Source organism: Psammomys obesus, unplaced genomic scaffold (assembly GCF_907164565.1).
Source record: "Psammomys obesus unplaced genomic scaffold, mPsaObe1.curated_primary_1811, whole genome shotgun sequence".
In the NCBI taxonomy this organism is placed as follows: domain Eukaryota; kingdom Metazoa; phylum Chordata; class Mammalia; order Rodentia; family Muridae; genus Psammomys; species Psammomys obesus.
Genome location: NW_026596125.1, coordinates 16,864,757 through 16,889,617, shown reverse-complemented (window position 1 = coordinate 16,889,617; position 24,861 = coordinate 16,864,757). Strand labels below are relative to the sequence as shown.

Here is a 24,861-nt window from a genome sequence, read left to right as displayed (position 1 = left end):
CTGCCTGCCCAAGACAGGCCTGCCAACATGCTATCCTGAGTGAAGGCACAGCCTACTCTCCCTGAGGAACTACTTGAATGGCTGTTGGGGTCATTGTCTTCAGTGGTGAGGCCGCTGCTACATTGCCCTGTCAGTAAAGAGCTGTAGGCCTGTGCTCATGATCAAAACAAGACATGAAAGCAGGAGAGGCACATTGGGAAGAAAGTGTTAATGGGGATGAAAACTGACCAAAATACATCATATTCATGTGTGAAATCGTCAAAGACGAAAACCAAATAAATATAAAAAGAATCACGGTCTCAGACTTAGCAGTGGACAAAATACTTTCAGTTACAAGTCTATAACAATATAAGTAAGACAATATTTTGTTCATATTACACTGATTTATTTTCTTCATTTCGCTCTCAGTCCCGCATGCACTGCTGGCATGCAGTGTTCCCATCTGCCTGGAGGGGACAGCAGGCAGCAGTCACCTGAGGAGCGTCTCCACGTGTGGCCCGGGGCCCCAGACCTTCACGACACTTCTGGAGACCCACACGGCGCTCACAGGAAGATCTGCCAAATATCCTGTTTAATGTAAACAGTGTCAGTGACAGTTTCACAGGGCCAGAAGCAGGACTCTGTCCCACACAGCAAGGGTCACAATGACATGCAGATTTTACTTTATTGTACAATCCAAAAGGTAAAATTACCACATAGTTTGTGGATTTGGCATTTCACCATAACGTCTTCTGTTACATGGTGAACTTCACAACTAAATGGTAACTGCAGAGTACTGTAGTAAGTCATGGCCGTATTACCGTGAAAAGCATGACGTCTTTCTATAATTTGTGCCCTGTAAAATTAAATGTAACAACCTTTACACTAGCAACAGTGTAAGCAAGCCAAGGATTTTGGTCCTTTCATATATATATATGTATATATATATACACACACACATATACACACATTTATACACGCACGTGTACACACAACAGTGTACAGTCAAGCCCAGAGCTGTGAGTCCACTCACAGCTTCATATTGCACAGGTACACTATGGGAACATTACATAGTTGTGATGCGAGCACTACAACAGAAACTGCCGACGACAAACCTGGTCTGTCAAGTGAAGAATGGCTCATTACTGAAAATAAACCCGAAGACAACACGGTTAGAAAGTAAAAGGAACAGATGTGCATTCGCACTTCTTATTTATACAAACAGGAGGAGGGCTAGAATTCAGTCTGGAGCTCACCGTGGCCGCCGGCGGGGTGGCCACAGTCTGCGCCGGGCTCTCAGACTGGGAATAGCCTGGGAAGTGGCACATGGCTCCCTGAACAAACCGACTCAAAGTCAGTTCGTGACTTGTGCTGACTCTGGGTCTGAACTAAATGTGAAGGAGAAATTAAGCTCAGAAGAGAAGCAGGTTAAGCAGAGCTGGGTACAGGCCAAGGCCGTCAGCTTAGGAAAACTATCTTCAGAAGCAGCAAACACACAGTTAAAGCTTCGCACGCCCATCCGAGGGGCCAGCATCAGGCCAGCTGTGAAGGACCAGTATTTGGCCGGGGGGGCACCTCAGTGCCCCACAGCCCCAGGGCATGACGGGAACAGTAAGAACTGCCTGACACTCTCAATGCCTCACTTCAAACACACCTTCATCAATGCAGACTGTAGCAACATCTCAGAATGAGGTGATGTGGCGACTCTCGCACAGGCCAGTCAATAAATACAACCAAAGGAGCCACTTCTCCACTTCAATACGGCCGTGACTTCTCACCACTCAAAACCATGGGAGGGAAGCCATGTAGGGAAGCACTGTTTCTCACTCTCAACCTCTCGGCTTTACTTAATGGATTTCCTGAATGAGCAAGGAAAGATCTGCATCGTGTTAGAGACACACAGTAGTTGCGCTGTCAGCGATGAGCAGCCTGGGACTGGGGCTCTTCTTAATCTTTTGCTATTTTGTTCCTAAGTAGCAAAACTGAACTATAAAAGGAGTCAGAAACACTAGTAAAACGGACCAAGCCACATGTCAAGCGTGCTGTGACACACCCCAGGGCCTGCTATCTAGCACTTCAACAAGGACATGGGCTTCGGAGCCACGTACGAGGGACCAGCTCAGTCACCTGAAGACCAGAAGACAAGGGGACAAGCAGTGTCCCACAGCAATTCCCTGCACCTGGCTACCCAGCCATCCTGCCTCCAAGCACTCACTCACACTGTCTCCCTAAGCAAGGTGTAAACTGAACAGGAAGAGACCCAAAATACATATATCTTTAGAATCACTTAGGACAGAGGACTGAACAAATGAAAAGCAAATGTAAACACCGAGAGGCCCTCGGCACCCTGGCTGCTGCTTCTCGGCAGGCCCCACGAACACTAGCCCTCACTTCAGGAAGGAAGCAAGCTCATGATGCAACTTCAGAGGGAGCTGGGGGTGGGGCTCCACCAGCATGTTAATTAGATTAAAAAATGCTATTTTAGCAAACACTATCAAGGATGAACATGAATCCGATGCTGTGGCAAAAACGACAGTTTAAATTAACTGGGAGCCACACGTGAAAACCAACCACGAACATGGCTATGTGCACAGGAGAGTAAAAGAACATTTCTTTAAAAATATATATAATATATTAATTAAGAACTTTTTTGTCATAGTAAATTGTTATTCTTACAAAAGCTGAGGAGGTCGATGGTGCTCTCCATGTTCTCATCTCCTAGACATGCTTCCCATGTTTCCTCAACTACATTTTTTCTCATTTACAGTTTTCCTAAACATTTTGTATGATAAGAATCTTAACCTTAAAAGTTATAAAATTAGTTATTTTTTTTGCTGCTTATTAATACAAAAGAATGTAAGCACTTGAGTCCCAGAGAATGTCAGAATGCCTTGCTGCCTAAAAGGATATTAAAATAACAGGAACACAGCCAGTCCTAAATGAGACATCTGCGGCTTCTCAGTCACAGGCTGCTAAGTTGAGCTCATCCGCTTGTTTCCCGGGTTTCAGCAACGTGCAAACACAGAGAATGGAGATGGCAGAGCCGGTGGAAGCAGCACCAGCCCCGCCGAGCGCCATCACGAGTGGGCTCTAAGCGTGCTGTCCAGGTCAGGCGACACTCACGGGGCTTCCTGCCCTCTCCTGGCTGAGCGGGTGATGTCACAGGGACTCACGGCGTGGCAGAAGCGTGGTACTTCACAAACGCAATGGCCGCCAGCTCCTTGCAGAACTCCTCTAACACAATCACGCCCTCCAGCAAGGTGATGTGGTCAACACTGGAGAGAGCACACAGAGAGTCAGGACAACAGCACAGCACAGAGTGGGGGACTCTGGACAAAGTCTATTAACCCTGACTCACATCGGGCCTTCCGGCTCCAGGCCAAGCAGCCGCTTCCTGACGAGGAGAAGCTTGGGGGTAAAGTCCTGAATGCGCTGAATCCGAACCATGAGGTCGCCAACGACCTGTATGAGAAGCCAAGAACTCAGCTCCCGGCTGACTCCACCGGGATCTTCCTCAGACACCTTCCTCCCAGTCACTGATCTTTGACCAACCAACTCCTACCTTATTCCAGGATATTTGATCCCATTGTGAACCCCAAAATTGTGAACTGTAAAATCCTGTCCATTGCTCGGTTTGGCTGATCCCTAACACACACCTTTAATCCACAAACTTTGTTATTGTGAACAGTTGAGCATGGAGTAGTCGCCCAGCCCTCGCACACACCTTTAACTCAGGAGCTCTCTGTAATCGCAATCTAATGAAGTTAACGCTAGGTCAAGAGGCCAAGCAAGAGACCAGCTGACAGGGATGAAAGAGTAGGAGGGGCTTTGAGGTGAGGGATATTTAAGACAGCGTGGAGAAGCGGGGCTTTTAGCTCAACCTCTGGCTTTAGCTTAGGCTTCAGCTCCTCAGCTCCTGGCTTTCTGGGTTTTGAACTAGCAAGCCTTTGGCCTTGGGTTTTTTGGCCTTTTCCTCCTGGGCTGTCAGCTGAGCTTGTGAGCCTTTTGGGTTTTTTCCATCTGGACCTGAGCTGAGAAGGAAGGTCAGCTAGGTGCTTTCTCTGCCTCTCTGAGCTAGCACCAGCGTCTGGCTCCTGAGTCCTTATTGGTAAAACAGAAGTGTTGGGATTTCCGTCTTCATTTCTAACAACTCTACCTCATCTTCATAATTAAAGGTCAGGGCCGGGGAGGTGGCCCTGTGGGTGGTGTGTGCGCATGCCAGCGTGAGGACCCGAGCTCTCGCCCCCAGCGCCCACACCGACGCTGGAGCAGCTGTGAGCGCCCACACTCCAGCCCTGCCAGTGCACACAGGACAATCCCGGCCTCACTGGCAGCCCGCCCGGCTGAGAGGCTGAGCTGTGGGTTCAGAAGACCTCACCCCAGAAACTAAAGTGGAGGGTGACAGCGGAAGAGCCCTGACACAGCCTCTGGCCTGGAGGGAAGCACGTCTGGCCAAGCACACCTGCATACACATGCATGTGGCATGGGCCTGTGCACGCATGCTCAGGTAGACACACACACAAGCACATTTCTATAAACAAAACGGCTACATTTACTTCCTTTCTGCATGAGTGTTTGGCCTGCATGCATGTATGTGTACATGTGTGCTTGGTTCCTGTGGAGTTGAGAAGGTGTTGATCCTGGGAACTGGAGTTGCGGATGGTTGTGAGTCCCTGTGTGGGTGCTGGGGACTAAGCCTGGGTCCGCAAAAGCCAGTGCTAAGCCCTGAAGCACCTCTCTGGCCCACGTGCTAGCGGCGGCGAGGAAGGCCTGACTGTGCAGTGGTCCCGCATGGCCGGCAAGTACCCGCAGCGCTCGCTACCCTTTCCTCACACCGACCACACGCGTGAGACGAAGGTGTGCCTGCCGCTGGAAGGCCTGCAGTCCAGAGCCTTAGTGAACTCACCCTGACAGTCACGGAGAACAGCGATCTGCAGCCAGGGGCCAGGTTGACGTAGGGGTCCAGAAGGTACTCATGTGTGTGTGGATGAGGGAAGAGGGAAAGCCTGGACAGTACGGAGGTCACCTGCAGATTCACATCGTAGGGCTGTGAGGAAGCAAACACAGGATTCGTGTCCCAGCTTCCAGGGAGGGGATGCCACTGCCCCTGACCCTTCTGCAAGGGAGATGCCCGCAGCTAACTTAGCCCTCATCACCGAGGCCAACACACTCATTGCAAGGAGCTCAGACTAGGGAGACAGAGGACAGGCATCACCACCCACAGAGAGACAGAGCTCCCATCCAGCCCGCAACTGTGTCACGAGTGCAGCAGGCCACCAAAGCCCGCCACTGTGTCAGACACATGTGAACTACACAGGACATACCAAAGCGATGTCCTAACAACATGGTACCTGGACTTTTAAACACAGCCTTTTACAGAAGCCCGTGTGTGTGCACCTCCTTAGACGGGTCACAAACGTGGACTCACGGGATTTCTTCACCTCAGGGTCTCACTGCTGCTCACTGGTGAGAAGCCAGCAGGATTGCGAGAGGTGCTCAGGACTCCTGACGGAGCCACTCTGCTATCAGCTTTTCCAAGCAGCCAGAGACAACTGGCTGCTTACAACAAGCTACCAAGAGGTGACGGACAAGCGCCTGGGACAGCAAAGGGGATCTGGGGGCCTGCCAGGCGGGCGGGACACTAGGCTCCGTTCCCATCCACTGGGCACAGTGAAAACCAGCCTCTGGCTCTGCACTCACAGCCCACGGACAGCCATTCAGCCAAGGACAGACTCAGCCACGATCACACAAGAGGTCAACACCACAGCATGGAAACCAGGATCTCCCAATACATCACCTGGTCAAGAATTCTTCCCATTCTGTCAAATAAAACTTTTAGAAAATGTCCTTCAAAGAAGGCTGCATCTAAATCACACTTTTCCAGAGGTTTCGGGGCTCCAGGCCACTCCCATCGTAAGCAGATAGCACAGTAGTCCCGGAACTAGGAGGAAAGTATTTGGGTATTAAAGAACAGGCAAGAAACACTTCAAGATGAAACAGAAACAATTTCCTCAGACACCATATAAAGAACCCGTGACTGTCAGCTGTGCCTGATGTTTCGGAGTGGGGACGTCAGCTCATCTCCCGACCAGGAGGAGCAGGGCACACCACAGCGGAGGCGGCCGTCAAGGCGGGGAGCAGCAGCACACGTGACTGAGGCACTTCTGCAGCGTCTGCTGTGGTCCTTCCTCTGCAGGGCTGACTCCAGCCACAGCGGCAGAAATGGAGAGCACTGGTTCAGAGCCAAAGCATCCTCTAAGGTGTTACATGCTTTTACACTGCATTTACATGGAACGGATGGGTGATGCCTGTCACCAAGCAAGCCTGCTCCTCTCAGAACAGACAGACTCCAGGCAGGTGCCAGGATGAACCAGCGCCCTCCAGGGGGTGGCCCTCGAGGAGGCCATCCATGAGAAGGATGGAAAAGGAGCGCTGGCACTCAGATCTCATGACCTGACTAGGCCGTTTCATATTGGCCAAATCCAACAGGGAAATAATCGGGGGCGTTTTCTACTGCATTTTTCTAGTACTTCCTTATTTATTGTGTTGAATGACATGTCAGTAAATGCAATAAACCTAGCCCTGGAGGGCACTTGAGAGATGGCTCAGTGGTTAGAAACCCTGGCTAATCTTCCAGAGGTTCAATTCCCAGCACCCACAAGGCAGCTCACAGCTGTTTGTGACCCCTGCCCTAGGGGGGGTCTGACACCCTCACACAGAATATGCAATCAAAACACCAATGCACATAAAAACAAACAACTTAAAACCCAACCAACCAAACAACCAGCCCTTCAGAGCCAGGTATGGTGGCACACATCTGTAATCCTAGCACTTGGGAGAGAAAAGCAAATTCAAGGCCAGCCTGGCTAACCTGAGACCCCCAAACCAAAACTAAACAAATGAACGAAGGAAGGAATGAATGAATGAACAAATTAATGGGGCTAGCAGAGCTGCGTCTCATTTTTCAGGTGAGTCGACTTCTTTCTCTGGAGGAAGGGCTGCTGCCAACCAGGCAAGGTAGTGGGGAGGGCGACACGTTTGTGCTTTTACACCCCCACGCACCCCCAAACAGGTCCGGTGTGTCACCTACCTGCCTGTGAGCGTCTCGGAGGTAGGTGTCATAACCAGTGCCCTCAACATGGTAGGATGACTTTGCTTCATCTGGCACCAGACAGAGGAAACTGAAAGGGAAAGGCCGCCGTGAGCGCAGTCGCTCGGCACCGCAGGCTCTCACACACTACGCAGGAACTTAACCGGTTATGGATGCAAATGGGAACTTGAAAAATGAAAGCACACTTCAAGTTTTGATGGATGGTAGCCAGCCTTCAGATTATTAAGTAAAAGTTTTATCAAAAATAATCCTGTATGAAACACAAATAAGCCTAACACAGACTTAAACTTCAGACTATGGCACAAGAATGGGAGTGGCCTTCAGAAACTAGCCTGAGACATTCTTAGGGACTGTAATTTCACATTTGAGCCAGATGGTTTTTGGTGTGTGTGTCTTTTAATTTCATCTGCCAGGACCAGGCATATCAATGACAGCATTAAAATCAAAGACACAAGAGGAAATGTCATGAAAAGACACTTTAAATGTAAATTGAAAAAATACTTCAACACTTTAACGGACATGCCTGTGATCCCGTGTCAGACTGGCAATTGCCAGTGCTGCTGCATCTGGGAATCCGATAGGCTAGATCGCTCGTAGGGACTCGATGGCGCCCTTGGCCTGTACTTCTTTCTCAATTACTTCCCCTGAGAAAGTGCTCACCTCAGAAGCCCGAGCAGAATGGCCAGCACTTTAAGAAAACTGACTTTTCTGTTATGCCAGGCCCCCCCCCACCCCGCCAGCTGTTGCCCCAGCTGTCACTTGCTGCATAACCAAGACACAGACGCTGACGGCACCTGTGGAAGACAGTACCTTCACCTGACAACTACGGGCCGAGCTGCTTCATTCAGAAGGAGGGACAGACACCCAGCGACCCACCTGTTGACGATTTTGTGGACCTCCGTCTTGCCATCATTTTTGGGGTGGTCTGGGCTGGCATGGGGTGAGCTGACCCACTCTTGGCTTGGCAGAGTGTTATCTGGTGAAATGTCAGTAAATAATGGATCTTCCTCCAGATCTCTACGTTTAATTTAATGATGTATAAAAAACAACATTTATTATATTTTCTAAACCAAAAGATTCTCTGCTAGTTTCTGAGAAACATCATAAAATTTTTCTAATACAAAGAAATAAGAGCCAACATATTTAATATGAAATTACACTAGTAATCTCCAGGGCTCACTGCTATTGTTGGCAGCGGAGGACTACTGGCCTCTGCCACTTACGGGGAGGCGGCTGAGGTGCTGGGAGAGAGTTCTGGCAGGGAGACATCACCCAGACCTCACACTTACACGGCTCCTGCTATCAGCCCGTTCTCCACCACGTCCTTGTCTTCCGGGCACAGCGGTTTGTTCTCCGTATAGTTTCTTTCTTCAAGATTCCTTAGGACCAAGTTGTAAAGAATGTGCTCGTTGGGTTTTTGTAGAAGATGCTCAAACATCCTCAGGGTCATTATGCTTATCTGAAAGCAACGTTGGTAAAAGCTGAAAAACACTTTCACGGCCGCTGCCCTCCTCGCCATTTCACCAGCCAGACCGTCAGCCATTAAAGCCACATGAAAGAGATCACAAGCCGGGCCTCGAGGTGGTGCCCTCCTACAGAACCTGATGCCACGCCTGATCACCTGAGTTCAACCCGGGACACACACACAAGGTCGACTCCTGCGAGCTTCCCTCTGACCTCTGCGAACATGCCTGCCACCACCCAGACCCTCACCACCACCCCAAGCCTCACCACCACCCTGACCCTTCACCGTGCCTCACCACTACCCCGACCCTCACCACCACCCCGACCCTTGCCATCACAAAATAAAATCCCAAGCACACTAAAAAGCCACATTTCACAGACTCTAGGCCGGCGCTGGCAGGCACGGCTCACCTCATCAGATATGTGGTCGCAGTGCTCGATTAACCTGTGCCTCAGGGGGTGTCTGCTGATTTCTGACAGAGTCTCTGGCTCCCTCTGCTCTCCAAGGATGAAGACCACCATTTCCTGGAGCAGGACGTCCGAGGTCACCTGCCGCACGATGCGGTGCAGCAGGGCCGTTGACGTCAGAATCCCTATCTCCGACCTAGGCAGAGCAGGTGGGTCAGCGGGCACAATGATGGCCAGGGGCCAGGGGCCACCTCTGTCAGGGGAGAGGGCACTCACGTCTGCATTAGCTGGGGCTCCATGACTCCTGTGAAGAACCTCTCATGGATGGCCTTGGCGAGAGCAACAGCGGCCGTCTAGAAGACAGCACGGGCACCAGCACATCACTGTGGGCCTAAGGACCCTGAGCTCACCCAAGGCCAGTGCTATGTGGAGCTGAGACCAGACCTGGGTCCTCTGCAAGGACAGTTATCTGCTTTTGTACCACCCCATGCCCCCCAAAACTAAGAAGGACAGGGGAAAAAATCCCAATAACTTTACATCTCCCCAAAGGGGACAGCTGAAGGGGAGCCATCGCTGTCTAGTGGGTGTTTGCAAAGCATGTGGCACTTTGGAAGAGCGATGCAAGTCTTACTTAATAAACACATGTTAAAACCATCAACAGACAATGAAGAATTTAAACCTTTTGTGCCTCCTTGATGAGCTGGTCACAGTAATCAAACCAGGAAAGAAAGGAAATTAAAGCTCGCTTCCCCGGGAAAGCGGACGCATCCTCCTTATGACTGTATGAGTCCAACCTGCAGGGCCAAAGAACAAAGAGCAAGGTGAGCAGGCAGGCCGCCTGCTTTATAAGGAGAGAAGGCACCAGAGCCAGCTCTTCCACACCCAGAGCAACATGGACACCAAGCCGCCAAGGAAGGCCGCTCCCTCTGCCCCAGTGCAGTGTGTGCTTGATGTGTGTGGCTGCCTTCATGAGGGCATGAGCAAACGGCAGCAGCGTGGGACCAAATCAGAGGAAAGTGACAAACGGTAAACAGATGAAAATGTTAGGCTGTCCTCAACTGGATTCAATCGGTTTAGGAGAAACGGGGCTCCGGGGCGGGTGGAAGTCATGCCTTCCTGGGAGGGAGGGTGGATCTCAGGGGCACTGGGGGAGGCATAAGTGTGACCGAAGTGCACTGCAGGAAACGCTCAATTACTGTACACATTCAACTCTTAAAAACAACAACAACAACAACAAAATCAGGCTGCTGATTGGTAGCAAGTTTGTGAATAGTTTTTAATGCTGCTTTTATATTAATTTATAAATGTTATGCAAAATCCCTACTTTCTTAAAGCTCTGTTAGTGTGTGTAGCAATGTGTGCCTGTGTGTGGGTGCAGGCTCCCATGGAGGCTAGAAGCGTGGATCCCTGGGGCCAGAATTATAGGCAGTTGTGAGCTGCTGTGCCAAGGCCACAGAGTGAGACTCCAGTGAGAGTGAGTGTGTCTCAAAGGCAGACACAGCCCTCTCCACGCTCTGCTGTCAACGAGCAGTTCCGAACCGGTCTTGACACACACTCTGCAGTGAACAATTAAAGAACTCTGCAGCCCCTGGGCTGCGCCTGCACAATTATCACCACTAATGACCAATGTGAGTTCAAGAAACCATTCCCTGAACAAGCACTGGTGGGGCTCACTAAAAGTAAACGCTCCTGGTTTACTTGTCCGTGTAAACCACAAGCGGCCCCCGAGGAAAGCAGAGCCTGACTTACCCCCAGTTGACGGCCTCCACCGTCTCGATGTCTAGCGGGTCCACGGACGCGGGCAGCGCCTGGTACAGGGCGGTGAGGCGGCCCGTGAGCAGCTCGCACAGGCAGCTGCTCTGCGCCAGGCACCTGGCAGCCGCGGGCTCCGGCAGGCTCACCAGCAGCATCAGTCCCTCGCACGCCTTCACGGCTATGCGGCCGTCCTGAGAAGGGAGACAGGCCAGGGCTCAGGGCTCTCCCGGAGCAGGGCCCCGGGCCCCAGGGCCGCGCGTCTGCACCTCAGATGCCGGGGAGAGGGCGGCCACTCACGGGACTCCTCGTCAGGTTCAGCAGGGAGGTCACGAGATTGTAGTCGTGGTTCGACCGAGCGGGGCCCAGGCTGAGGTCGTCCAGGCTGGCGGACAGCTCGTCGGCCGGGGGCTCGTCCTCACACCCCGAGCGCCCCCCGGCCGCGCCCGTGGCCCCGGGCTGCTGGCTGGGCTCCGCTGACTCAGCGCCCTGGCCTCGAGGCTCCTCTTCCGAGGCAGCGCCCGGGGCTGCTCTGGACATCAGTGACCTCGACTTGTTCTGAAATCAAGTGTGCAAGTGAGAGCCCTGCTCAGAACGGAGAGCGGCGGGGCTCCACCGCCCGCACAAGCCCGAGCTCACGCCCTCCCCCCTCCCCGCCGCCTTCCTGCTGCGCTGCTGCGCTGCTGCGCTGCGGGCCGGGCCAGGGCCACACGCGGGAGCAGCACGCTCGGGCTCGCTCTGCCCCGCTCGCCTCCATCTCCAGGGCAAGCAGATTCGGGCACGGTACTGAACACATGGCTTCACAGCTGCCGGGCACTCGAGGTGCCGCTGAGCAACTTGTCCAACCCTCTCATCAATCTTTACTCTGAGGCCCACCGAGCCTTCCTTCTGCAGCCACTGCAGGCTGGCACACCGCAGCTCAACCCTGCTCTTCCCACTGGGTCACCTCCCCACACTCCTCCCTCCTAAGCGAACCCACTCCGAATGCTGCCTGAGGGCAGGTGCTCAGGCATAGACCCAGTCACGTAACCACCCGTGCTCAGAACTCTCTAGTGGCTCCAGAGAACACACATCCGCCATTCAGAGCCTCACACAGCTCCGGCCTGTCTTTACACACCCTGCACATACTGCTTCCTGAACACACTCATTCCTAGGCCCACTCATCTCTAGCTAGGCATTTCTCAAGGCTTGTCACAAAGGTGACCTCTTCCCAGAAGTCAGAGACCTCTTTCCAGAAGTCTTTCTGCCGACCCCAGCAGAAGTGAGCTCTCCACCCCATGGACATTTCCAGTGCTTCTCTTGCATCCGTCTTCCGATGCTCAACTTCCTCCCCTCAGCACAGCTGACCACTAGCCTCTTCATCAGAAGGCAAAGGCTGCCCCTCATCTACCGGTTCCGGCCAGAGCACTGCATACAGAACCAAACCATGTCATTCTGCAGCTGAGCAGCCTGCCAGCCTCCAGAAATGCTGCAGATAGGACCCAAAATTATCTATTCAACAATAGAAGACAAGCCAAAAAAAAGAAGACAAGCCAATACGTTAAAATGGCAGACTCTAAAAACCCTAAGACCCTCATGAGGTCCAGAAACAGCAGGCACCTGAGTACGACCATCCTGATGGGGTCTTGAAACACGGCTACTTTTCCTGACACCATCCTCAGTGATTTCACTGATCAGCAAACAGGAAGGGCGGGGGTCTGGTTAAGCTGCCAAATGCTCCTGCAGGCGAGGGCTTCCGCTGAGATTCCCAGCACCCACCACAGTGGCCCACACCGAGTCCCTGCACTCTAGGATCTTCACAGGAAGATCCCTGGGGCTCCATGGCCAGCAGCCTATCCTAACCAGTGAACGCCAGGTTCAGAGCACGTCTGTACACACACACACACACACAAACACGCATATGCACAAATACATGCATGCACACACTCACACGAACATGTAGACATACATTTAAAAAAATCTTAAAAAGGCTGGGTGTGGTGGCCTGTCCTCCCAGCACTCAGGGCAGAGGCAGGCAGATCCCTGGGAATTCGAGGCCAGCCTGGTCTACAAAGTGAGTCCAGGACAGCCAAGGCTACACAGAAACCTTGTCTTGAAAAACCAAAAGAAGAAAAAAAGAAAAAGAAAAAGAAAAAAAGTCCAAAAAAAGATTAAAGGAAAAAAGAAAGTGAAAAGCAGTAAGTAGACACAATATTTTCCCTTTTAAAGTTGTAAGTAAAATTTAAAATATCAGTTGAAACAGACCATGTCTTGACTGTGGCCATAAAAATAGTACAAACTGCTGCAGCCGTCCAAAAGGCAAACAAGCTGCTGGCTTGGTGAGGTGCTGACCAGCCTGCCCACCTCTGCTCGCTGCTCTCCCACACTCCCTGGCACAGCATCCCCCGAGCCTCGGTCTCAGCCAGGCTTGGGATTCCTGGTCTCAGTCCCACCTGTAGATCTGGCTCAACTGCATTCCTTGAAATTCTCCGATCCTGGTGAGTTCGGGTTGGAATAAACACTGATCTTAAGTGAAGAGTACTCTTGGTGGGCAGAACTCACAGTCCTGAATTGCTCCTGCGAGGATTTGATTTCAATTTCCATACGAGCTGCAGGTCTGAGAAACATGGCGTACCTCCAGAAAAAAGTTAACCAAGTAGGGGTCCTGTTTCAGCTTCGCACACACGATGCAGAGAAACTGGATCTCTTCATTTTCCGTCGGTGTTGCAAGGACCTCACCACAGAGTCGAATTAATTTCTATCAAAATAAATTTAAGTTTAAAACTTTCTTTGTAATGTTATGGAGAAAAAATAAAATGAATATTAATGTATAAAACTTTACAGAAAAATATAAATACGGTGAGATATAAGGGAACTACAAACATTCGCTAACTTTCATGCTGTGATGGAATACTGTCCTCCATTATTCTCTCTCTTAGGAAAACAATACAAGATCACGTGCACACTGAATCCAGCGCACTTTGCTCTGAGGTCAAGAGAGTGGGTACCTGCACAGGCCTGTGCACATTGATGTGTGGAAGCAGGGGCTGTCGGATTCTTCCCAGGAGCTTGGTGTAGAACACTAAAACCTGCTGCTTCATTCCTGGAGGACACTGGGCATGGGACAGACGAGAAACACACGTGAATGCTGGCAACAGGACAGACCAGGACCATCCACATATCCCCTCAAAGACAACACAAGTGACCAGCTGGTGACTCTGCCAGGATAGAACTGTCCATTAATATTCCTGCCTGGCACCAAGTTCTGTGGCGCACGCCTGTGATCCCAGCACTCTGAGGGCAGAGCTCTGTGAGTTCGAGGCCAGCCTGGTCTACAAGTCTAGGACAACTAGGGCTACGCAGAGAAACCCTGTCTCCAAAACCCAACAACAATAATAATATTAATAATAATTTGTGACTGGCACCCTAGAAAGGCAATGACACACGGAGACCGTAACACGGCAGGCGTGACCCCAGCCTCGGGGGAGCACACATGCCACAGCGAGCAAGGGCTGGTGAGACTGGCCTCTGCTTCAGGCACGTAAGGGTGTGACTTCTGGGAGAGCAGGGGCCTGAGCGCTCACGCTCTGCAGCACCAGGAGCAGCTCTTGTTACTCACAGCCAGGAACAGATCACAAGTAACACAAAGACGTCAGTAAAGGAGCCCGGGCAGGCGACTAAGCTAAGTGCGAAGACATCTGGATTATGAGCTTCATGAGGAACAAGACTGGACGTTCTCAGCATGCCAGCTATCTTGCTGGACTAAAAGAGCATGAGTCAGCCGGGTCGTTTGTTCTGTGACAAAGTGGACGACACAGCCTACAAACGTGCATCCATCGAAGACATGCTATCTGGCAAAGCCTAAAATGCAGCCTTCAGCACAATGGTAATTTAGGGTGACAGCAACCTTATATTATTCCGATAAAATGGTAACAACGTTTACAATCAATTCTATCAGAAATGAATTTACTAGCAGTACAGTTACTACCATTTTCCTATAACACCAAACAAGTCAGCGCTGTGAAATCCCTCACTAAACAGCATGGCAACAAGCAGGATAAGAATGTGATGCCAGTTACTAAGGCACAGATTCATTCCTGAGAAAAGCATGCACTTAACGCAAATGTACCTCAAAAGAAGCTAACACCTTTTAGTTTACAACTATGCAGTATTAAAATGTGTATCACTTCATTTTCGTTTTCTGCGTTACAGAGGTTCACAGGGCTGCTGAGGTTTCAAGCTAGAGGAGGGTCAGACAATCACTTCCCAGTCCAGTTCAAACACTGCAGGTCACGCTAGCGTGCAGGGTGCAGTGGGGGCATCCTGGGGTTTGCACACACTATGGTGCCCACAGCACAAAACCAGCGCACGTGTCTCAGAACACGCCCTGGCCCTGGCCCTGGTGCTAAGGCTGCATGAATTTGAAGCTTCTGTGGCACAAGATACTATTTATATGATAATATTAAATTTGCAAAGATTTTTCAAAGTTCATTAAACCTAAAATTTGCTCTGTGTCCACTGTGATGGTGCAGTGAATGTCAGAATGATCCCCTCTCAGAACCATGGACTCTTAGATTGCAACTGTCGAACAGTTCTTATCCCATTTGATTGTGAGCACAGGTACTTGAGTTTATCTTCCCAAAGGTTTGCCCTAGCTGGGATCGACGCAGCCAAGAGGTCCTGTGGTCTAGAGCACTTCAGGCTCTGCTTGTTCTGTGATGTCACAGCTGCTCAGGAAACACACCCTCCTCTCCCCAGCCTCAGGCCAAACACTACCACGTGCCATTCCCACCTCCACACTTAAGCTGGGCACTTGCAGCCTCCAGCACGGGGTGGCCAGGGACTTACGTCAGCTTTCCCCAGGGTGTACAATGTCTCCAGGATCTTGTGATGGAGCAGGTACTCCATGCATGGCCCCGTCTCTCCAGATTCCCGCTCGTTTTCTTCTTGGACCAGTATGTCCAACATCTGGTCCAGGTGGGATGGGATGTTGGTATCCGTCACTGGGGCCTTATCATCTAAACAACAGAAAACCTCATCAAACACATGCTCACAAACCCCTTCCTGTGTGCAGCGACATTCCTCTCCACCTCAAAACAGGAAAGGCAGAAGACACGTCACGCTTGCTCACGGGGTGGCCATCTTTGTTAGGAGCAGCACAACCCTTCTGTGATCCGAGTCCTGGCATGTATCTTATCATCGGGAATCATCTCTGAAAGGCAAGGTCCAGTTTCTGTCTTTCCTTGTCTGTTGTTCCTACCGTGTCCCACTGCTATGTCCCGGCAAACACTCCTGCCTGTCATACCTCCTCCTCAGGACTGCCATCACTTAAAGCCAGGTCAGTCTGCTTGTCGATGCCCTCTCCCTCCGTCCTCTCCATCCTGGGATTCTACCTGACTCAGACCACACTTGTCCCACACGTTAACTAATGTGCACACTTGCACATTAGAGAAAAAAAAATCTTTTAAAGCAAGAATGTGTCTTTCCTCAAAGCCCCAGAGGAAGGGGGAAAAATGCAAAAGCTAATAATAAAAGGTAGTCTCAAAAACTGCATCTGCAGGTCAGCTGCTACCACGAAATGTGCTCAGTGAGTGCAAGCAACCTCTGACCTCAGCAGCTGCCAGAGAGCCCTTCCCATGCTTTGCTTCTGCCTTTGTTAAAGGATGTGTGCATGATCTGAGATTCACTACCACACCGCACAACCCTGAGAGGGCAGGGACAGGGGAGGCCCACCTCAGTTCCTAAATGTCCCCACGGCAGGATGACCATTGCTTGTGCTTGGCAGGTGGCTGCCTCTGTGCTTCAGCAGCACAGATAATACAGGCAAAGAACACAGTCTGGCCTAGAAGGGCTGAAGTCTACAAGGGTCGCTAATCCTCAATCTGCCCCTTTGCCCCATCTTACCTTTCTACTCAGTGATCAGAACAGAACCATCTTCAGAGGCTGCCTCGTTTCCGTGGGCAACCCATCCCCCAGCAGAGGGGGCCCCACCTGCACACTGCTGTCTCTTCCCTTGGTAGGGTGATGCCCATGAACAGCCCTGCTCTGGTATCTGCCCTTTCCTCCACTGTAACCTGAGGCCTACTTACAGCCTCCCTCCCTCCCTCCTTCTGTTTCCTTCTTTTAAATGCCAGTGCCAGAACCCAGCACTTAGGTTATGCCAGGCCAGTGCTCTACCATGGAGCCACAGCCACAGCCCCACCCCAACACCTTATCTGAAGCACATGTGGGGGATGTTGGGATGTCAGTGGGTCTAGCTCATCATCCATGCATGGGGACCTGAACTCAAACTCCTGACACCCAGGTCAAGAGCAGGTGCTGTGTCTGTCTGCTCCAGTGCTACCGAGAACACAGACACTTCTCAGAGCTCACTGGCCCATCAGCCTAGTCAATCAGTTAACTCTACAAAGAGACGGTGTCTCCAAAAGCACAGTGGAGCGAGCCAACAAGACAATGGGCCAAGGTGCCTGTGTGCAAGCCTGAAGACAACCAACTCTGCCCTCTACACACGCACGATTACTCATACATATCACACACACACACACACACACACACACACACACACACACCCCCACCTACCCACCCCAAAGAGAAGGAGAGAAAAGAGAGGAAGAAGGAAAGGGAGAGGAGTGAGAGTATGAGTGAGAGAGCATGAGAGAGAGACAGAGGGAGATTTAAAAAAGAAAAGTGGTGGCATGCTTGAGGAGAATACCCAGTGTCATCTCCTGTACCCCCACACCCTAAAGAAGTTCATAGCCTCCTTTGCAGCCACATTCTCCTCTCCTGTCTCTTCACAATCGCCCAGGAGAGCAATCACACACTGTCTACACGTTTTTCTTCCCATGCTCTCCTCAACTTATTCACTGGTCACCTCTCCTCACGGACATTCCAGCAAGTTCCTCATATACACAATGAGGGGCTGGACGATAGAGCAGCAGATAGGGCCACTCGAGTGGGAGGGCCAAAGGGCACCATGGTCTTCCCTAGTGTGAAGTAGCCCAGTCTACACCCCCAAACACATGGCCACCCCAATCCTGCCTGCTTCGTTTGTTTCCCTTAACATCTGTCTGCCACACCGTCAGCATGTTCCCGCCCACTGTTTCCTCCCTCAGCCAACACATACACTCTGTCAGGACAGGGCTGTGTGAGACTCAAGTCCCAGTGCCTATAACAATGCCCACACAGGAGATGCTCAAAGCTACATTTTAGATGACCCTAAAAGAGAACTCAAAGGCAAAACTGTTTAAGTGAAAGCTGACATATCTGAAGCAGACCACAGCCATGAACGGCCCTTACCTGACGTTTCTATGTAGTAGTGGGTAATTGCCTTCCAGTGGTAAACGAAGTCTTCTTGTAACGGAAGAGACGGTGCAAGCTACACAGAACACAAAGGCCAGACTAAGGGTCAGGCAGGAAGAGCTGCTGCAGACTTTAACATTGCTCTTGTCCACGATGTAAGAGAAGCATCAAAATAAAGCGTGAACTTAATTTTAGGTCAAATATCAAAACCAAAGAGTTGAGTCCAAGGAAGTAAAATGACTTATTTATAAGAAATCCACCTTTATCAATATTATTATTAAACTACAGCATGCAACTTTGCCCCTCTTCTCTGTTATCACATGGCCTCAAAAGTGGCTAACCCAAAAACACCTTTATCCTACAAGTGCAGTTTCTACAAAATAAGAACACTGATAAGCAGAGGTCTTTGCTTCTGGGACTTTGGAAGGGGAAGGGGTGAAGAGTGGCTGGCAAGCACTTACACCTCAGCCTCACAGCAGGGCCACGTCACAGTCTGACTAACTGCTCCCTACTCTCCGTGGCATTCTGATGCAAGTCTTTCCCTCTGTAAGCCTCCATCAGGCAGTGGGTACTTTTAGCAAGATAACTACATGAACAAGACACTCCCATTTAAGTTCTACAAAATGTGTTACACTGCAGGCTTTGAAATGCACTTCATAAGTTTTCTGGCCAGAGTTGGAGCCCTCGGCCATCTTGCTGCAAGCTGACTGGCTTTAGGAATTCATACTAAATAGGAGAAAGGCAAGTGTGTTCACTCCTCCAATTCTTTTCCTTAAACCAGCGAGAGTGAGAGCCTAGAGCTGTCACCAACCCTTGTGAGAAAGTGCTGTGTTGACCCACAGTGGTGCAGAGCTTGGGGGAAGAGAAGTCTGACTGGGGAAAGGGCCATTTCATACTCCTCCAAGTGACAAGAGTGTCCCACATCGTGAGCAGATGTCACCGATGAAGCTCAGCTGGAGAATGCAGTGCGCTGAGAACGTGTGCACACACGTGTATTCACACACACACACCTCAGCATGTTTTAAGTAAGTCTTTGGTTGTGTGCTGGGCCACATTCCCGGCTTCCTCTGCGGCAGGACCTACTGCAGTCAGAGCTCCCTACGCCTCCACCTGCTCCGTGTTGACCTTTGGTCTCCCAGCCGGTGACCCTGCAGCCGACAACTCTGTCAACACAATCTCTCAGCCCTTGTGCAACTCGTGGGTCCACTCACAGGCAATGTTATGTGTCTCAAACCACAAGGTGCAACACACTTATGAAAGGAAACAGACTGAAGACCTTTGAGCTGTTACTGTTTCATTAAAGCTGAATTTTCCCATTCTTGCCTATGTGCACAGAACTCGATGAAGGAACTAGAACTAATCGGAGTTGTGAAAGACAGGCAGTTAAGTTTCAGGAGGACTTGGCTTACGGAGTTAAATTTACTAACAAGTGGAACACAGAAGGAAATAACTCTTTCAATGAAAGGATGTAGTTTTTAATGTAGTAACAATTTCACCTTTTAGGTAGTTACACAGTACCCTTTCTCCACTTCTTTCTCCCCAGCAGCAGTCCCAGGCTAGAGTCTCCACAGGCTGTGTATGGGGACCCTTGCCATAGAATGCCATCAAATCCCAAGCAGGATGAGGACATCGCTTCAATGCAGGAGCGAGACAGCTCAACTGTTCTGAATTGCTAATAACTCGGAGGAGTGACAATCCCATTCACACAAGACAGATTCTCTCACTTTGTGAAACTCCAGTAAACTTGATTTTTTTTTTTTTTTGTTACTAACATACAAATGATGTGTTCTACCATTGCATAAAAACATTCTTAGTCTGAAAGGGATGTATGAATCAGCAGCGGGAGACTATAATTTAATTTTTTAGTACTTGGAGGTTAAATTCTCAAAACTCTCATCTGAAGAGCCATCCCCAAATCTCCAGGGCACCTATCTGTGGTTTCCCATTTGCCTATTTTGGACTCCCTGTTCTCCTACTGGGACTTTCTGTTCTCCTACCTGGGAGTTCCCCACTGTAGGAAGTTTCTCCTTCTGCACTTGAAGTACCTGCCATTCTGAGGCCTCCTGTAGCCTTCACCCCAACTTTTACCTCACTTAGCTTTCTCTCCCCTTAGGCTGAAACAGGACAAGGCTGAGTGGGGCCATCTTTTTCACCAGGCACACTCCTATTTTAACTCCTGCTTTAAATCAATGTTTAACTCAGTGATGGAGCTGAGTCAGCAACAAACCACCCACCCCACGAAGACACGAACGGCCACCGGTTACTGCATGTGACAGGCAGACATGCAGACCAGCGCTGCACAGGTCGCACACAACTAATGATCAAACCTAGAGCCTTGCTTCGGCAAACGCTCCACCACCGGGCCGCACGCACAGCACTTCCTACTCTTTACAGTAGGCAGGGTCTCATATACACTCCAGGGAGGTCTTGAACTCGAAATCCCCCTGTCTCAGCTGCACACCCCGCCTAAAACAGTTTTAAATTCTCCTGAGGAGTTCAGTTCCTCTACTACTCAAACTCCCACAAAGACCAAAACACCGGTCAGCTTACTTGCCTTAGGGAACAAAGGTCTTTGCTGGAAACCTGGACCCTGTCCAGCATGTCCAATACACAAAAAAATCCAACAATGTGGACAAAACCTCCCAGCCGCCACCTCTGCTTTAAATGTCCACAAAAATGCCCATTCTAAGAGATCTTTTGAAGAGCCTTTCCCTACCCCAGACTTATTCATCTTTGTTTTTATTTGAGACAGGGTCTCCTGCCATCCCAGCTGGCTTCAAAGTCACGACGTAGCTGGCCTTGGAATCCTGACCTCTGCCTTCCTGTTCCTGAGGGCTGGTAGTGCAGGCAGCACAACCACATCCGGCTTTGTCCTGCTTTTGTTAAGGCTTTATGGTGTAGCCCAGGCTTGCCTGGGTCTCACTGGGGAAGGTCCCAGAGATGCAAGAGTGAGGCACCACATCTGCTTCCTCAGCTTCCTCCGTGCTCTCCCATCTTCTCCGCTTCTCTACTACCTAGTTCTGGCCTTGCCTCCACGGAGCCTTCTCTAACTCCCCGTGCAATCCGAGCTCCCTTCCTCCCCACAGCCCTAAGCCTGGCCAAGCCAATCTCGGAAGCATTCTTGACCAGGCACACACAAAGCTCTCCTATCCTCCTCACTGTCGCCTCTGCAGCAATGCTGTGCGTCTAATTCCTCCACAGAATGAGGAAGGAGGTGCTGTGCAGAAAGTCAGCAGAGTTCCATGTCACTGCAGGAGGAGGGCAGGGCCTGGCCCTGCTGTCTGATCCGGGGCTGATCACACGCTGTGCACCTTACACTAGGACTTCCCAGGTGTGCTCAGGCAGTTGGCACTGTGATCCGAGATGATCTGTGTTTCCTTAGTGCTTTCACTCAAGCTCTTAAAGCACTTGCTGAATGAGAAAGAGACTCAAGTTGGGCTTGAAAAATAAGTCCTAGGATGGAGTAGTTCTCAAGAATTGGTAGCCACTAGGCAAACTGCTGAGGAGAGGCAGAGGATCAGGGCGAGCCTGGGTTACAGCCTGGGAAATAGCTCACAGGCAGAGGCCTGGCCTAGCAGACAGCAGGCTCAGGTTTAGTCCCCAGTATGGTGGATGGGATGGGATGCTTGTCCCTGTCAGCACACAGGCAATTCTGCTGGCTTGCTCTGAGGGCCCTAGCAACTGCTTACGTCATCACCTGGTCATCACTTGCTGCTACCAGGTGCATGCAGGGATATAAGGACTCCTGTCACCCCAGCTCTTTCTCTGTTCCTGCTCTCATCTCCTTTTTGCCCAACTCTGAGTCCCTGTCCATTTCTTTGCCCTCGTGGCTCTATTCCTGCCCGCCTGCCTACATGGCTCCCTTGCTGCCTCAACCCCTTCTCCAGGTCCTCCTCTCTCTTCCCCAATAAACTTCCTCACACCAGATCTGTGTGGTGCAACTTCTCAGGGTGCACACCTTGACATCAGCCACCTTAATCTTCCTTTATATTTGCAAATGCAGAGCTTTAGAGACATCTTCTTTCCCTCTTTGTAAGCAGTTAGCGGTAAATGAGGAAAACTGTTTAAATAATACATGCCAGGTCTGATAGCACATTCCTATAACCACAGCTATTTGGGAAGCTGAGGCAGAAGGATCACAAGTTCGAGGACAGGGCAGACAATTTAGTGAGCTCCTACTTTAGAAGTTTCAAGGTTGGATTCAGTTACGTTAAGCCTGGGTTCGGTTTAGCAGTTAAGGGCACTTGTTGCTCTTGCAGAGGCCCAGGTTTGGTTCCAGGGAATTCAGATCCTTCTCTGACCTCCACAGGCACCTAGCATAGACTCGGTTCACAAACAAAACACTCATACGAAAGTCAGAATAAAAATGTTTTGGAAAGGCCGGGGTAGAGGGCTGTGGAACAGTGCTTACCTGACACACATCAAGCCCTGGATTAACTCCTCAGCACCAGAAACTAAACAGAAAACAGAGCACAAGCCTATAATCCAGCTCCTGGGAGGTGGGGGCAGGAAGATCAGGAGTCTAAGCCGCCTTTGGCCACACAGCAAGCTTGGGGCCTGTCAGAGGGTTGACTCAAACAGACAAACAGACAACCCCAAACACCTTATCTAACCTCATCTAGATGAGTACACATCTGATCGACCTTAAACACTGAAGGCTTCTGGGATTGAAGGTGGACACTGGCCACTGCTAATACCGAAAGACTAGACCAGCACAGCAGAGAAGCTGCAATGACAGCTCAAAGAGGTGGGGTCACCTGCAGGCCTGGGGTCCCCTCCCCAGTGCAGAAGCCTGATGCCTGAGGTCATGGGAAGGCTGCATGCGAATGTGAAAGGAGAGAGAAAAGGCCAACAAATTAAGGAGCAAGAAGACTTGGTTCCGTTCACAAAACAAGCAGCACTGTCAATGAGACAGAGTAACCAGGAACTAATCTTGGGTTATGAAAAACATTCTTCAACTACCAGCGGCAGCGTATTTCATTATCTAAGAGTTATTTCCCGGGAGTATATAGAAGGGGACATCAAAAACATTCAAAGGATGCGGGACCAAAGCTATAATCCAGCCCTTGGGAGATGGAAACAGGAGAATCCTAAATTCGGGACCAGCCTGGGCTACCCTCCACAAAGGTAGGGAGACCTTCTCCCAAAGCAAAGCTGAGCCAATCAGATTTCAAGAGCTGTACTTTCTTTGGTAAACTGTGTGGGTAGTAGCACAGCTTAGAAACTGGCACTGAGCCAGTGGACTTGACATTTCCACGGGCCAGTCATTTATTCCTAGGATGAGGTAAACGGGGTGAACGCTCTCTCTCCTCACTAACCCCAGCAGGGTGGAGAAGCTAGGTATCACAGCGGTAGAGTCTCACTCAGACAATTTGGTAGATGCTTATGATACATACGGTCATAAAACGATCACAAAAACAGAAAACACAGGCCTGAGGACAAAATGAGTCTATGAACCAAAAATCCTGGCCAGGTTTGATGTCATGTCTAGAACTAAAGATTTCAGAGGCAAAAGGTTGAGGCCAGCCTGGGTCATGGTGAGTTCAAGGCCACCTTGGGGAATGTGGCAACACTCAATCTCAAAAAAAAAAAAAAGAATAAAATAAAATTCAGTGGGGAGCTTTTTGCCAAGAACACAACAGGCCCCACAGTTTAACTATATAACATATCCCTAATTTTCTTTTACTTATCATTATATTAATCATATATTTTAAAAGTTTTATGACTTTTTAGTATAAAGTATATATGGATATAAAATCTCCATATAACTTTTCTTAAAATTTTTAATTATTTTACGAATGTAGGCTGCCCCAAGAAAAGCAGAAGCCGAGCCTTAGAGCCCGGTTCTCTTCCCATATGCCAACACTGCTTCTCACGACACCCCGTTTCTTTCTTGGTTTGATGTGTCATCAAGAGAAACAAAACCCAAATTCCACACTGTGTGAAAATAGTAATTGTATTAAAGTTCTGTCTCCATAACTGAAATTTACAACTCTAATTTTGTTAGCTGACCCTAAAAAAATCACCATGGTGGCTGATTTTTTTTTTTCTTCCTTAAAAAGTCATGTGAATTTGAAAGTGCTATCATTCTCAACATGGTTGAAAATACCACTTTCAAAATAAACACAGTAACTTTTTCAAACAAGGGAACGCTCGGTCAAAACAAGCAAGGGGCTGTGTTCACACTGGCAAGGCACGCTCCTCCTCATTCTCCGGGTGCCGGTGTGGCAGCAGGTTTGCGTCCTGCGGTCGCTCGCTCGGGGCTGTGAGGGCCAGCCGCGGAGTGCGGCGGCTGCAGCGGCCCGGAGGCGCAGAGGAAAGACGAGAAACGGGAGGCGGATGGTGCGAGCCCGGCCGTGGCCGACCTGCACACGCCTGCAGATCGGGCACCACGGTCCGGCCGGGGTGGGCCGCCTGGCCCGAGCAAGCGGGCGCCGGCCCCGGCGTGAACCGGGCCCGGCGGTCCCCACCGCGCCCTCCCATCCGCGCGGAAGCCAACGCCAGGGCAGCCCACGGGCACCGCCGATCCTTTGTCCCGCGCGGCGCTGGCCGCGGAGGCTGCCGGGCGGAGGCCCCGGGGGCGCCCAGGCCTCCCCGCCGCAGCCTCCCGCGCCCCGCGGCCTCCCCGCGGCGCCCCGCGCGGCCTCACCGCCTCCACGGCGTGCTGCAGGATGGACGTGAGCTTGGAGAACATCCTGTCCCGGGACTGCAGCAGCCTCTCCCGGGACGACCTGGAGAGCTCCTCGATGCGCCGCCGCCGGCCCTGCTGCGGCTGCCCGGGCCGCTCCAGAGTGAAGGCCGGTGCGGGGGTGCGGGCGGGCGGGCGGAGGGCGGAGGCCGAGCGGGAGGCGCGGCGGCTCGGCTCGGGG

At 50.8% G+C, this 24,861-nt stretch overlaps 1 protein-coding gene and 1 long non-coding RNA gene across 4 annotated transcripts in view; one reads left to right on the top strand and one right to left on the bottom strand.

Annotated features, from left to right (window-relative positions):
• Positions 1-363: 363 nt before the first annotated feature.
• Positions 364-24,832, bottom strand: Fhip2a (FHF complex subunit HOOK interacting protein 2A). Of its 2 annotated transcripts, none has more exons than XM_055591532.1 (17): positions 24,642-24,832; positions 17,990-18,068; positions 15,542-15,711; positions 13,702-13,806; positions 13,329-13,451; positions 11,015-11,272; positions 10,712-10,908; positions 9,642-9,756; positions 9,239-9,315; positions 8,966-9,158; positions 8,380-8,549; positions 7,967-8,107; positions 7,070-7,160; positions 5,777-5,920; positions 4,886-5,026; positions 3,338-3,441; positions 364-3,254 (listed from the first exon to the last, which is right to left on the bottom strand). In XM_055591532.1, the coding sequence occupies exons 1-17, from the start codon at positions 24,684-24,686 to the stop codon at positions 3,149-3,151; spliced, it is 2,259 nt and encodes a 752-aa protein (XP_055447507.1). In that variant the 5' UTR covers positions 24,687-24,832; the 3' UTR covers positions 364-3,148. The 2 variants fall into 2 exon arrangements, with proteins under 2 accessions (XP_055447507.1, XP_055447508.1); XM_055591533.1 differs by lacking the exon at positions 24,642-24,832 and adding an exon at positions 22,404-22,893.
• Positions 22,893-24,861, top strand: part of LOC129665056 (uncharacterized) — a 23,062-nt gene continuing 21,093 nt past the window's right edge. The window contains exon 1 of one of the 2 annotated variants that reach the window (XR_008718329.1): positions 22,893-23,119. This is a non-coding gene — a long non-coding RNA (uncharacterized LOC129665056). The remainder of the gene's footprint in view (positions 23,120-24,861) is intronic. The other variant, XR_008718330.1, reaches the window with a different exon arrangement.

Excerpts from the sequence above, each read along its gene's own strand:
- Fhip2a (XM_055591532.1), bottom strand. The coding sequence starts at position 24,686 with ATGTTCTCCAAGCTCACGTCCATCCTGCAGCACGCCGTGGAGGCG. Across the intron at positions 9,159-9,238 it reads GAGCCCCAGCTAATGCAGAC|GTCGGAGATAGGGATTCTGA; the intron begins GTGAGTGCCCTC and ends TGCTCTGCCTAG. Across the intron at positions 3,255-3,337 it reads CTGGAGCCGGAAGGCCCGAT|TGTTGACCACATCACCTTGC; the intron begins GTGAGTCAGGGT and ends TGCTCTCTCCAG.